Source organism: Anopheles moucheti, chromosome 3 (assembly GCF_943734755.1).
Source record: "Anopheles moucheti chromosome 3, idAnoMoucSN_F20_07, whole genome shotgun sequence".
NCBI classification, from domain to species: domain Eukaryota; kingdom Metazoa; phylum Arthropoda; class Insecta; order Diptera; family Culicidae; genus Anopheles; species Anopheles moucheti.
Window position 1 is genome coordinate 74,696,624 of NC_069141.1, and position 12,788 is coordinate 74,709,411.

A 12,788-nucleotide genomic window follows, 5' to 3' on the forward strand; every position below is an offset into this window, starting at 1 on the left:
TGATGCTGAAATTTGCCACTTTTCATAGTGATTTTATTTTATGCAAGGGGAGAGGGGGCCCACGTACCATCTCCCGGATGGCAGGGCACGAAGCAAAGCAACCAGCCAGCTCCCAGGAACGTTCAAGGACATCTGTCGCGGCAGCAGGGCGTAGCCCCAAGAACCGCACGTCTACGATCCACCCAGCAGCGGAGAAGTTCGGAGCGAACGAGAGAGAGAGAGAAAATCACCAACCCCCCATGGAATGAACGGAGGGTGTGTGAGAGACACGAGGAGGGTGTGTGTTACGTCCTGCCTTCGGTAATATGCTTATTTACATCAAGGACGTGTGAAATTGCAAAGCTATGGCGCGCATCACGAGAATCAGCCCGGTTTTCTTCGGAATTGTTTGGTTTGGTTTGAAGCAATCCTTGAAAAAAAAATGCGTTCAAATGCGGTACCGAACCCAGCGAGGATTCCGATTAATTTGTAGTCCGGTAAAATATTCTGCTAAATCACTTAAAAAGTATAACAACTTTGAGTAAACAATTTTTGCCCTCGCACCACTCCCCCCCAGAGTATGATTGAATGACGCATTTTTCATTCCAATTGACACTTTTTCTAGAAATCTTGAGGATGGGGTGACATTTTATCCTAAGAATTAATTAGGAAAACTGTCCCAAAAATGAGTCCGGAAATCGAATAGCGAAAGGCAAGAAAAATATCCTACAATATTTCAGTTTTTTGTTTCTTTTACTTTTTAGAGACTGAGCCAAGACCAACACACACTTACATCGAGCACGTGGTGTGAGTGGTACCGTTTGATTAATGGATGCAATTTAATTCGCCGTGGTGCACATTTTTGTGCTGCAAACAGGACCAGCGGAATTAAACAAGTAATACCACCCGGCCGGTTTGAACCGCCGTGATTGGTCGTATCCTTCGTAAGTCACGAACCCGGTAAAGGGGAGCAACGGGTGAAGGCGACGCAGCGAATGGATCAAAATGTCTGGAAAATTTCTTTGTTCCCACTGCTCATCCCACCGCTGTCTGGCTAACGCGCCCGTACCCGTCACTGTGGACTGTGCTACAATGTCTCATCGCAAATCCCAAACCACAAATCCGGCGCGTAACTTACGCCATCCTATTTCACTACCAACAAGCACCCCCATCTAGCGGTATGCTTCTTCGGTTTGGTCCTTGCTGACCATTCCCTATGCTCGAAACGCTTTTAGTGTGAAACGCTTTTTTCGTTGTGCTATCCGGTGCTTCCACACTCGTGCACCGGGGTTTGGTACCGACACCACGTGACGTATCGACGAGACTTGCTACCAAACAAACAATGTCTCGATGTCAGTTCCGGGCAACGTCCTTGACAGGAACCCGGGGGTAAAGTCGGCAGCAAGGAAGCATGTTGGCTCGGGTCGGAAATGGTTTGCGAGGACGGAGAAAATAATCGTCCGCATAAACTTTCGCCTTTTGCCAGTAGCTTTATCAGCAACCATGTAAGATCGTTCAATCGGTTGTCGAACAGGACGCACTGTTCGGTTATAGTGGTGGTGGCGCGTTCCCCACACGCATTGGCATGTGTTGTCTGCTCGTTACCCGCTTGTAAGGAAGGTTAGGTTATTTTGATTTCCTTTTTTTTTTGGAAACAACGAGTAGATAAGGCGTCTAGAAAATGTTCAAAGTTTGTAAAATGTCAATGTTTAGGATTAGGAGTAAAACATTCACGATATCTATCACTAGAAAAGAAGGGATAAAAACTTTCAACAACAGTTAACACTTTTGGCAAGAATGTCACACAATTCGTGGGTCGTTTGTATGTACGACAGAGCTGTTAATCTCTCTATTCAGCAAATATGACCTCACGATGCTTCGGGGTGGCAGGTGATAAATTAAATCTAAAGTTTGCAGACATTTGGCGTCTGCTTTGTATTTCAACCACATACGGCCAACGAAGAGTAGACTATTTTCTTCCTCAGCTATGCAGCTCGTTTTCGATCACAGTTTTCCTTAACCCCTCCTTCGAACTAACGCAGCTACGTGATTACGGAACTGCTCCAGTCAGATCTGCACAAAATCATCGTCTCACCCCAGCACCTGTCCGCTGACCACATCAAAGTGTTCCTGTACCAAATCCTGCGCGGCCTGAAGTATCTCCATTCGGCACGCATCCTCCACCGGGACATCAAACCCGGCAACCTGCTGGTGAACAGTAACTGTGTGCTGAAGGTAACGTAAATTCCGTCCCACGTCTATCGTTTTTTTTTCTTTGGCGAGTGCTAACATTCTAACGCAACGCTTGTCCACTTTTAGATTTGTGATTTTGGGCTGGCGCGCGTCGAAGAACCGGATCAATCGAAGCACATGACACAGGAAGTCGTCACGCAGTACTACCGTGCGCCGGAGATTTTAATGGGCGCCCGTCATTATTCGGCCGCCGTTGACGTCTGGTCCGTGGGTTGCATTTTCGGCGAACTGCTTGGCCGGCGTATTCTCTTCCAGGCCCAAAGTCCTGTACAGCAGGTAAGCTTCGACGGTCGTTTGTGGGCTCCAGCGTCTGTAACACCAACTAACGCCCCCACGCGTCTTCGCTTTCCCGCTAGCTTGAACTGATCACCGAACTGCTCGGTACGCCATCGCTGGAGGATATGCGGCATGCCTGCGAGGGCGCCAGAAGCCACATGCTTCGGAGGGCACCGAAGCCCCGGTCACTGACCGCACTCTACACGTTGAGTACCCATGCCACACATGAAGCCGTACATCTGCTCTGCCAAATGCTCGTCTTCGATCCGGTAAGTATGCCTGGACCTATCGTGTCAAACCCGACGTTTTTATGGAACTGGGATGGGAGACCGGAGACCGCGAAAAGGCAGGAAAAAGAAGAAGAAGAAGAAGAAAACAAATACACAAATGCTAAAATTAATTTTCGAACAAAGGAAATATCTACCCAGTTACATCCTTTCCCTGGGTTACAGGATTGGTTACACACATTATTCACCCCCAACTCTGGCCGGGAGGGATATTTGCAATAGGGAAGTAGCGTGCAAATTGGCGCAGGAATCGATTGTTTGTATTTGTACTGCAGCGTCATAAACAAGGTTGGTACACAGAGGCACGTGCACCGGGGTACACTAGTGTGAGGGTTGATAGTGTAACTGACAGCAAACAGCGTGCGATTACTATTCTTTGTGCGATGATGGCTGATTACGACTTCGACGCAATTGCGTATATGGCGCCTACGTGAAAATGTGCTCTCGTGGGGGGGGATGTTCGCGTTTTTTTTTGCTTCACTGCGTCACGTGTATACGTCACGTCACTGTAACATGATCAAAATGATTCATTTGCGCAATGGTGAATTATTTTTATTGTCATCAAGTTGAACTACCTGGTGCGTACCTCAAATACCGTTTGTCACTCGGTTTGAATGCCTTGGGAAATGAAATAGCTGGACCATAACGTATTTGTTAATCATAAACATAAATAGATCAGCCCACCGCACGCTATAATCCAATTCCGCCCATTGCCATTTTCTTTTCACACCCCACCAGGACAAAAGAATATCCGTAATCGATGCGCTAGCACATCCCTACGTCGACGAGGGTCGGCTTCGTTACCATTCCTGCATGTGTAAGTGCTGTTACACCACCTCCGCTGGCATGCGTCAATATACTGGCGAGTTTGAGCCATCAGCAACACAACCATTCGATGACCTATGGGAACGCAAGCTAACCTCAGTGCAGCAAGTGAAAGGTAAAAATAGAGAGACCAAACCCCAGGATCATACGCCCTGGCATTTATTGTGTTTATTGGTTCTAATTATGGATTCTTCTTCCTTTTTTTTGGGGGGATCACCAACAGAGGAAATGCACAAATTCATTGCCGAGCAGCTACAAACGGGCCGCGTGCCACTCTGTATAAATCCCCAAAGCGCCGCATTCAAATCCTTCGCTAGGTAAGTAACCGGTATCCAAAACTGCATGTGCGTCCACCATGATGTGTCGGTCGATATGTTTTGTTTCTTCTGTTGGTTTATGTTGTTTTCATTCATATGTGTAGCTACTCTTGCATACATCCTTTCCTCCGGCAAAAGCAAAGTATTAGAACCGGTTGGGTACTTATATTTTGTATCTACAGGAGGACTATGTTTTTTTTTTCTTCATTTTGCTCGACACTCGTAAATAATTTTCACCGTAAACGGGGTTTTTGAATAGTGTGAGGTTTTTTGCTAGCAACGTGTGAAAAACATTCGCGATTCTTTTTGTTTTTTTAAAAACGGTACGTTTTGGTTCGAATTTTGACAATCGCGATTTTGACTCTGCACGGAAAGCCGTATATTTTCGTGTTTGCAGAAAATTCGTTCAAAATCCTTTTCTTTTTGAATTACCTATTGTTAAGCCGCGTGACGAATGTGGAATATTAGTAACCTGAAGGAACTGGGAAACGATAAGAAAGGGGAAAAGAAGCCATGAATGATGCCGATGTTTTTGATGGTTGTTATTCGCCTTTCTTCTGTCGCCTTTTGGACTAAACTAAGCAATAAGCGAGTTCCAGTTCCAGCGTAGTTGCAGGTTAATTTTTCAAAACTAAAACAAAAAAAAACGAAACGACAGATTCAGGAAGCTCTTGTTCTCTTCTATTATCCCCCCCCAAACCCTGGATTTCTTCACGCTCCCGTCCCTCTTCCGATCATGCGCCTCTTTGGTCTCGTTTATCACTTTCACTATTTTGTTTTTCTTGATTTTTTTTCTGTTTACAATCGTCCGTTTATCGATGCTCACTTTTGTCATTGTGTTTCGTTTTGACAACAGCAATAATCATCACATATCACCATCATCCAATCATCATCAGTAGCAAGCAGGTGGATAAAACCGAAGCGCCACGGGTAGTAATCCCAATGAGACGTGATGTTATACGGGGTGGTTGGTACGCTGATTTGTTTGCTAGAAGAAATGGCAGGCACGCGATGGACAAAAAAAAAAACACACACACAAGATATTAGGCGCCTCCATCGAACACACAGACCACGCGCGGCTGCACGTTAGTTGTGTGTGGGTGTGTGTGGGCGAGCGAAGGTTTTGTTGACTGTATTTCAGAACTGCAGCTGTAACAAATAGAAAATACTTACCTAAACTATGCAACTGAATGTGTGCGTGCGTGTGTGTGTGTATATGTAATACGAGCAATGTTTGATAACAAAAAAGAAACCGATAAAGAAGTAAAAGCGCAAATAGAGCAAAACCACGGAAACGAAGCGATGCCAAGTGGTGGCCCCCCAACAAATAATTGAAATTTGCGCGGCTGCATTCCATTACGCGGTGTGGTTCCGTTTTCTGCACGCCATTGCCATTGTGATTTGTTACACCAATTGCACCATATGACCCCACCGGCAATAATAGGAGAGACGGGTGGTCCAAAAACCATCACAAAACCGTCCATCACTCAACCTTCACGCACCCCACCACCGTGTCCGATTCAGCTAAAATTAACCGGACAAAAACATCACGCATCGACACAAAGCAATGCGAAAAAGAAGTGCAGCCTCAGGCACACAAGCAAAAGGTTGCCAAGGAACTGGTCCTTTAGAGTGGAAAACCGGTGGGAAGCATGAAAACATCCTGACCATATGACCATAATCATGATCAGATGCACTGTTACCTCCCATCGGTCCACCTTACTACTTCGTCATTTGTTTGGGAGTTGTCACGGTCCCTACCGTGCTTGTGTGTTTATCGTTTATGGTCAATCACTCTCTAACCCCTTCGCTGTGGTTGGACACGAACCGACTCGGGAACTACTGCCGAATGTAAGGATGGCCAGAAACGTTTCTACCGGAAGCTAGTCCACAAGTCTTCAATTTTTCGCAAATAGGTGTGTTTGTGTGTGTGTGTATTATAAAATTTATTGCTCTCACTATCACTAGTGTACTTTCTTTTCTTTACCCATTTACATGTTCATGTTCATACTATACACCACCCCCAGCACCATCTCTGGGCTGGAAGCTAGTTTTACTTCATGTTGTTTTTTTTCTCTCTCTTCTACTCTGCATCATAATACATTTATCACAGCGTTCCTTTTTTTGTGTTGTTACCGCTTTCTCTTCACTGTTTTTTGTTCATCCATTACAAATCGTGTTCTTACTCTAATGTTTTTGTTTTTCATCCATAATTCCTGTTATGATACTGTTACTTTGCAACTAACTGCTAGTTTCGATTGCTCCTTCTTTAGGTGTTGTCTCTCTTGGATTAGTTGTGGGTTTTTTTTTGTTGTTTCCATATCATATCCTACAATTTATGTTCTACACTGTATAGTGCGTTAAGATGCATTTGCCAATCAATAATTGAATGACAAAAAAAAAAAGAAAATTATAGATCGATTTATAATGTTGAAACTTTTTTCCTTGTTCATTAAAAACTTTTGATTGTAATAAATGCACACCCACCCATAAGCTTCCCCTTGAAAATGTATGTCTTGTTTTTATAATTGTTCATTTGTAAGAAAATAAATGTTTATTGTCTATTAAATGGAATGCTTTTGTGATAAAGAAAAACCCCGCAATTTAAAGAACCTTTATTAAAATAAACATAAGCATTCGTTGTTTATTAAAAAAAAATACCACCACTACCCGAGAGTTGAGCGATACCTGGTACCAGCTTTGTTAAATTCATGAAATGCATTTTTCCACTCACAACCATCATACATGTCTCTACATACACACAAGTGCCCACTATGCTTTGCGCCTTTCGATAGTTAACGCTTCTACGCTACCCTCTGCTCGTTTCATACACTTCTCACATAGTTAAGAATGTATGCAAGCTTCCGCTGATAAACAAAACTCCAAAACCACTCCTTAAACAACCATATATGAACCCGTTCTTGCGAATGGTTTCCATCCTGCTTCCGGCGTGCAAGTGTTCTGACACGCCGCTGGTCAGCAGACTAATGGAACGGAACAACTTTCGTAAACCACTCACCACTTCCACTTCTTATACCGCTAATATTCCACATTCGTCACAAAAACTCTCTACGTCAAAATTGTGTTATTTTTTATGTTTTGTTTCGTTCACTTAAAGCAAACATCTTCTCCTTCCCGTAACACTGTAAGACCCTGTAACAATTAGCAATAAATCAGCTGCGTTCTGTCGCAACGGCTTCCAAATCGAATGAACCACCTTTCTGATTCGGTTGTGCAGCACCGTACGCGCCTGAGTGTCGCCTTTTCCTGCCCCAAAAACGAAACTAAAGCCTTTATCCCCTGTGCTTGCGTTAATTAATCGCATTTAATTTATGTAACTTTTATTTTCGGCGTCTTGTCGACCACTGATAAAACGAAACAAGAGGAAAGAATGAAAGCATGAAATTTGTTAGTTTGTAACGTTTAGTTCATTCAGTTAAACTATCCTGCACATAATGTTGATGTAGATGTGAATGTTTTTCCGATGCATTGCCCTCTTTAACGTTCACTGAACGGCCTTTGCTGAAAGTATCTGTGCCGTGATACGTCTCACTAGCATTACTCGTTGAATGTCAAAATTCCAGATTTAAAAATCAAATATTACTGAATACAGTCTACTACAATAATGTTCATAATGTTACATGATAGTTGATTTCCCTTGTTTTCATGTTTTATTGGAATGTGCCTTACTAATTCAATTATGGGTTCGCCGATTTATCATAACCACCATATCCAAAGCATTTATATACATATAAGATTATTTTATATCCGCAATTTCTTTTTCCTACATTGTTACTTATTTATGTTTTTTAATGCCTTCTTTCATGTGCCCTTCCACCTGACCGTAGCTCAACCGTAGCCCATCCATCAGAACTGCCACCATCGCCGCACCAATGGGAATGACATAATGAAGCAATGGCCGCATAAAATGGAATGCTGTGAATGCCAACCAAATCAACAATTCGGCAACCGTGGTGGACAGGAGGAGACAGTAGTGGAGAAGGAAATTTTTGAGGATTGGGAACGATTTTGGGGACGCGTGCAAAAAATGGACACCCGAATGATTAGGCATATCTATTTGTGACGTTACTTCTTCTACATTAGAATTGGTTGCATACAGGACTGGTAGAAGGTGTAGAGAGAACCAAACAAACTTTCTATCGTATGACCATCAGCACATCAGCGCTGCAAAGAATGGGACAGTATTTTTTTTTTCGGTATAGATATCTAGCGAATGGATGAACGAATTCAATGAACAACTATGGGGAACGTTACTAGGCAATGCAAGTACTGACATGTTGAGGAAATTATTCGAAAACGAAAGCAACATCTGGGAACAAGATAGTTAAAAAAGCTCAAAAGAGAAAAGCAGGGCAACAACAAGAAAGTACGTCCAATTGATGATGTATGGAGGATATAAGTATGCTTGCCCAATCACTCCATTCGATGAATTCCTAACATTACGGCTGGATGGTAGACGGAATAAGCTTTCGTGTTTGTCGATTTGAAAACTATTCCTTTTTATGAAATATGATACAAAAAGATCATTCACAAATTTCGAAACCAAAACCCAGTTTATTCCGATGCAAGAGAGGTTCAGCAAAACCACTAGAACGGGTGAAGTGGCCAATTATGAGTGAAAGATTCGAACAAATGCTGCCGATAGTTTAACTACTATCGTGGCATATCACCACCACCACGAATGGCACATACAGCGAGCCATAATTGCCTCGAGCAACACATTGTACATAGCAGTCCGATGGTAACTTTATATCCGATTGATGATTTCAATTTAGTAAAATTCCGCCTTTTCTTTACCGTCGCGTTAATTTTAATGTAAGCAACTATATTTTAAGCTCCGATAGCTTTAGCAATACTGTGTCAATGAAGAGAAAATAAGACGCGAAAGAGCCCCATAGATCTAGTTCATCGGTAATGATAAGTGAAAGTAAGACAGGTCTTTATGGATCGTCAGTCAGTGGAATAAAAAAAAAACGAAGGTTCGCTCATATGAATTCAAATTAGGTAGGAACACCTAACGGGATGTTCATGGCGAGGTGGGGCCGTATCAAATCTTTCAATAAGATCTCATTATTAGTGGTTTGTTTGTTTTTTTTTCAATTACATTTTAGATTAATTTTCTCAAAAGTGGCGCAAAGGCGAGAAGAGGTTACACAGAAACGAATGGAATGGTCTTGAAGGCGCATAAAAAAAATCGGTTAGGAGGAAATTAGGGCAAGTGTGATAAGAAAAACGGTTTTAAATAGTTGATTATGGACTTGGCGGCAGCTTACACTCTCACACCCATACACCTGTTTCGTTCGTAAACGTTTCGCATTGTAATATTTTCCACAAAATGGTGCACAATATCTCAATGTGAACCATACAAAATTTGTCTCTCAAATGCTGGCACTTTTGTATAAAAAAAAAGTTTAAATGCCATTAGGGACAGATGCCTGTACAGGTTTTTGCTTTACGCAGGATACAGTCAATAATGATAGTTGCGACCAATTGTCTCGCATCTCATCCGTTCCATATACATTCTATGTACATTAACAACAATCACGAGAGAGAGAGGATGATACAGTATAACTTGAGAGCGTGGAAAAGATTACAACTAGTACGCTTTTAAAACGGACGACGGCTAAATGAATTGAAACAAAGGGAAGGCATAAATATAGCCGACCCCAGTACCGGGATGGCGTTCAAAACAGAATGTTAAAAAGCGCAAATACATGGCAGAGGGCGCAAAATACTACAACTCTAGCAAAACGTGTTCAACGATTATATGTTAAGATTTAAGTAGAAGCAATAGGATTCTGGATGGAACCAGGAAATCGCACCATAAAAGCAACAATCCAGCTGCAACTGATCAGCAGTTTGACTAAGGGATTTATCCGAGCGTGTTCTGGTTTGATACCGATATCGGCAAATGCAAGAGAAGAGTTACTGCTTTTAAAACGTAATAAGTCCCATGTATGCTGCTTGCTGTATGAGTTTATGTGTTTAGTAAAATATACAATTGCAACTGTTTGATTTTGCATTAGGACCCTACGAACGGCACAAATGGTTTCGGCCCCTCTTGTGTCGCCGGTGTATGTGACGATTGAAACTAAACGAAGATCAATTGATTGTGTCCCTGCACAGAAATGAACACCGCTTTAACAGTCTGAATATTTTCCGATTTGTTATCTAAGAGTGTATGTTACGCGAAGTATGTTCGCGCGCACTAGTTTTCGGTGAATGTGAAATATGAAATGAGTGGCAACCGAAGAGTGATTGGAATGTATGGAAGTCACACGAGAGTCACACAGAACTGATAAAAGCGCAGCAGCTGCATCCAATGATCGAGAAGCAGGACATGCAGTGCATTGAATTGAAAAACATTAAACCTTTTTCTTTTGTGCGTGCAGCTGATGCGAATGTGAGGTTGAGCAGTGATTGGTTGCTCTCTCCCTCAACGATACGGTATAACTAAGCTACTGTTAACAAACACACACACACACAAGCACACTCCACCTTTAGATGGTCCCCGGAAGGCTGACAATGTGGAGGGCAGCGTGGTATAAGCACTGATTTAGTTGTAAAGTAAAAAGGAAAATAACAAACTCAAGCGCAAGAGCGTTGGTATGTGTGGGCAGGTGAAATACACAGACACACGATAATATTCACGCGCCAGTAGGTTTTTAAGGATGTGTATATTTGATAAGGATCGATTATGGTAGTAACAATTTAATGCGATGCTCCAACATTAGAAGAAAAATGTAGGCAAATGCAAATTGATGTAAGAACGATTTAGAAGAGGAAAAGAAAATAGAGAAGAGAAAGAGAGACAGTGAGAGAGAGAGAGAAAGAGAGAGAGAGAGAGAGAGAGAGAGAGAGAGAGAGAGAAAGAGAGACACGTACATAAATAGAAGAAAACGAAAAACAACAACAAAACACAATATTCACTTTTTTTTCCTTGTTAAGTTCATATCACTTCTACGTGAAGGTCGTGTGTTAAAGTATTTATTTGTGTTAAGTGCCAGTGTTAAGTGAAATAGTTTTCTGTTCAACAACTGGTAATTGCTCATTATGTTCGTATCACAAGTTGTCTTTATTTTGATTGATTTTTCTTCTAATAATTTTCTTTCTTTTCTTTTCTTTCATTTTCATTTTCCGTTGCACATTGTTTCCTGTACTGCAGACGCTCTTCGCCGGGCCAAACTCAGGCAAAATGATGGGAAGCCGAGTGGTAAATAGTTATCGTGTACAAAACAAACAGAACGCCATAAATACCGGGCAGATGAACTAAACCTGAACCAGGAGAGAGTCAAAATTTCTAATCGAACACAAGTAGAGGCATCCCCCTTTTGGAAAAAGCATGTATTACGCTTCGTACCAACTAGAACCCGAGAATTCAGGGGGGTGAAACATTACCTTCAGGTAAGAACAGTTATTGCAACATATAGAGAGGAGTATAATGAGCAACCACGAACGTCTAAAGTACCAAATGTATGTAAAACTAAGTGTGTGTGTTCATATGCATGTATGTTGAAATTTGCTCGTATAACAATAGAAAAGCACACCTACCGTAGACATGAATATTGGACATATTTGCTTGTGTGAAACATTCAAGTGTATTAGCGATGGTTTCGTTTGAAATGTATTGGGAGGAAAAAAAAGTGTGTTTACGTACGTCACGATAATTATAACGAATGGGACACTGTTTCCTCACCAACTAATATACACAACGCATACAGTTACTGGCTTTAAAGTAGTTTACTACCGTAACTAAACGATATGGAAGGTGGGAAAAAACATGCGATCATTTCGTAATTTTGTAGAGTGGTGAAGGAACGGAAATAAGAAAACATATAAATGCAGGACATTTAAAGAACAGCCGTAACAGATATATCTACAAATATGCCACAGGAAAGGATAATTAATTAGCAACGAGCGTATAAGGCAGAGCAACAATATGAAAGTAACGAAGAACTTCCCCAGCAATGCGTGTTTGTCGAAAAAAAAAAGGTTAAAAACGTTTATACACTTCACAGAGTAAGAAACAAACACACACACACAGAGAGGTCAACAATGTTGTCGTTAATGTTCACGCTTTCCATATTGGGCAATTATTACACTGTAATGGAACATTCTAGTGGAACGTACACACATCCCAGTACCAGAAAGATGCATTTAGCAGCAGCATTTCCCTTGAATGCCCACATTATCGCCGTTGGCAAGAGCGGGAATAAAAAACAAAACATACAATAATTAACGTTTAAGTGAGACAAAACAATTCAGACAGAATACGGAATGGAAGCAAAGGCATATGTACGCGCATGGTAAAACATTTAAAGAGTAACGTGTAATCGTTAATAACCACTTTCTGGTGTTAAAGTAATTGGAAAATGCAAAACAAATTATACCGAACTGTCTCACTGCTTGTGTGATATTGTCGTTTGTTTGAGTGATAAATACGATCAGTTTGCCCAGCTTTTGTCAGGTAGCCGGAACAAAGGAGAGTCAAAGTTTAATATTGTATTTAACATAATTGCATTGTAAAGTATAATACCACGTACGGAAACCCTGACAGCATTACTTTAGTCAAAGTAAACAGACATATACAGAGTTGGTTGTTGCGCACAAATGTAACAGAAGCGTGTACGTGTAATCAGGAAAATATAACAAGGGTTAATATCATCATAGCGAAAATCATCGTACGGAGGATAGTCGATTTCAGTCTTTGCCAAATGCTCACCTTCGCCATCGTTGCTCCTATATATTACTGGCAGAGAAGTTGTACTCACCCCATAGTCTTTTTGTTGGTAGTGTGCTTATGCTTCGGTTCATATTTATCATATTTCAA

General features: G+C 41.6%; 1 protein-coding gene across 2 annotated transcripts in view; it reads left to right on the forward strand.

Annotated features, from left to right (window-relative positions):
* LOC128305905 (serine/threonine-protein kinase NLK) overlaps nucleotides 1-12,607 on the forward strand; it is a 76,592-nt gene extending 63,985 nt beyond the window's left edge. For both annotated transcript variants that reach the window (XM_053043540.1, XM_053043539.1), the window contains exons 5-10: nucleotides 2,022-2,214; nucleotides 2,299-2,508; nucleotides 2,589-2,777; nucleotides 3,534-3,735; nucleotides 3,844-3,937; nucleotides 7,786-12,607. In XM_053043540.1, the coding sequence (XP_052899500.1) occupies nucleotides 2,022-2,214; nucleotides 2,299-2,508; nucleotides 2,589-2,777; nucleotides 3,534-3,735; nucleotides 3,844-3,937; nucleotides 7,786-7,840 (943 nt within the window). In that variant the 3' untranslated portion in view covers nucleotides 7,841-12,607. The remainder of the gene's footprint in view (nucleotides 1-2,021; nucleotides 2,215-2,298; nucleotides 2,509-2,588; nucleotides 2,778-3,533; nucleotides 3,736-3,843; nucleotides 3,938-7,785) is intronic.
* The last annotated feature ends 181 nt before the right edge of the window (nucleotides 12,608-12,788 follow it).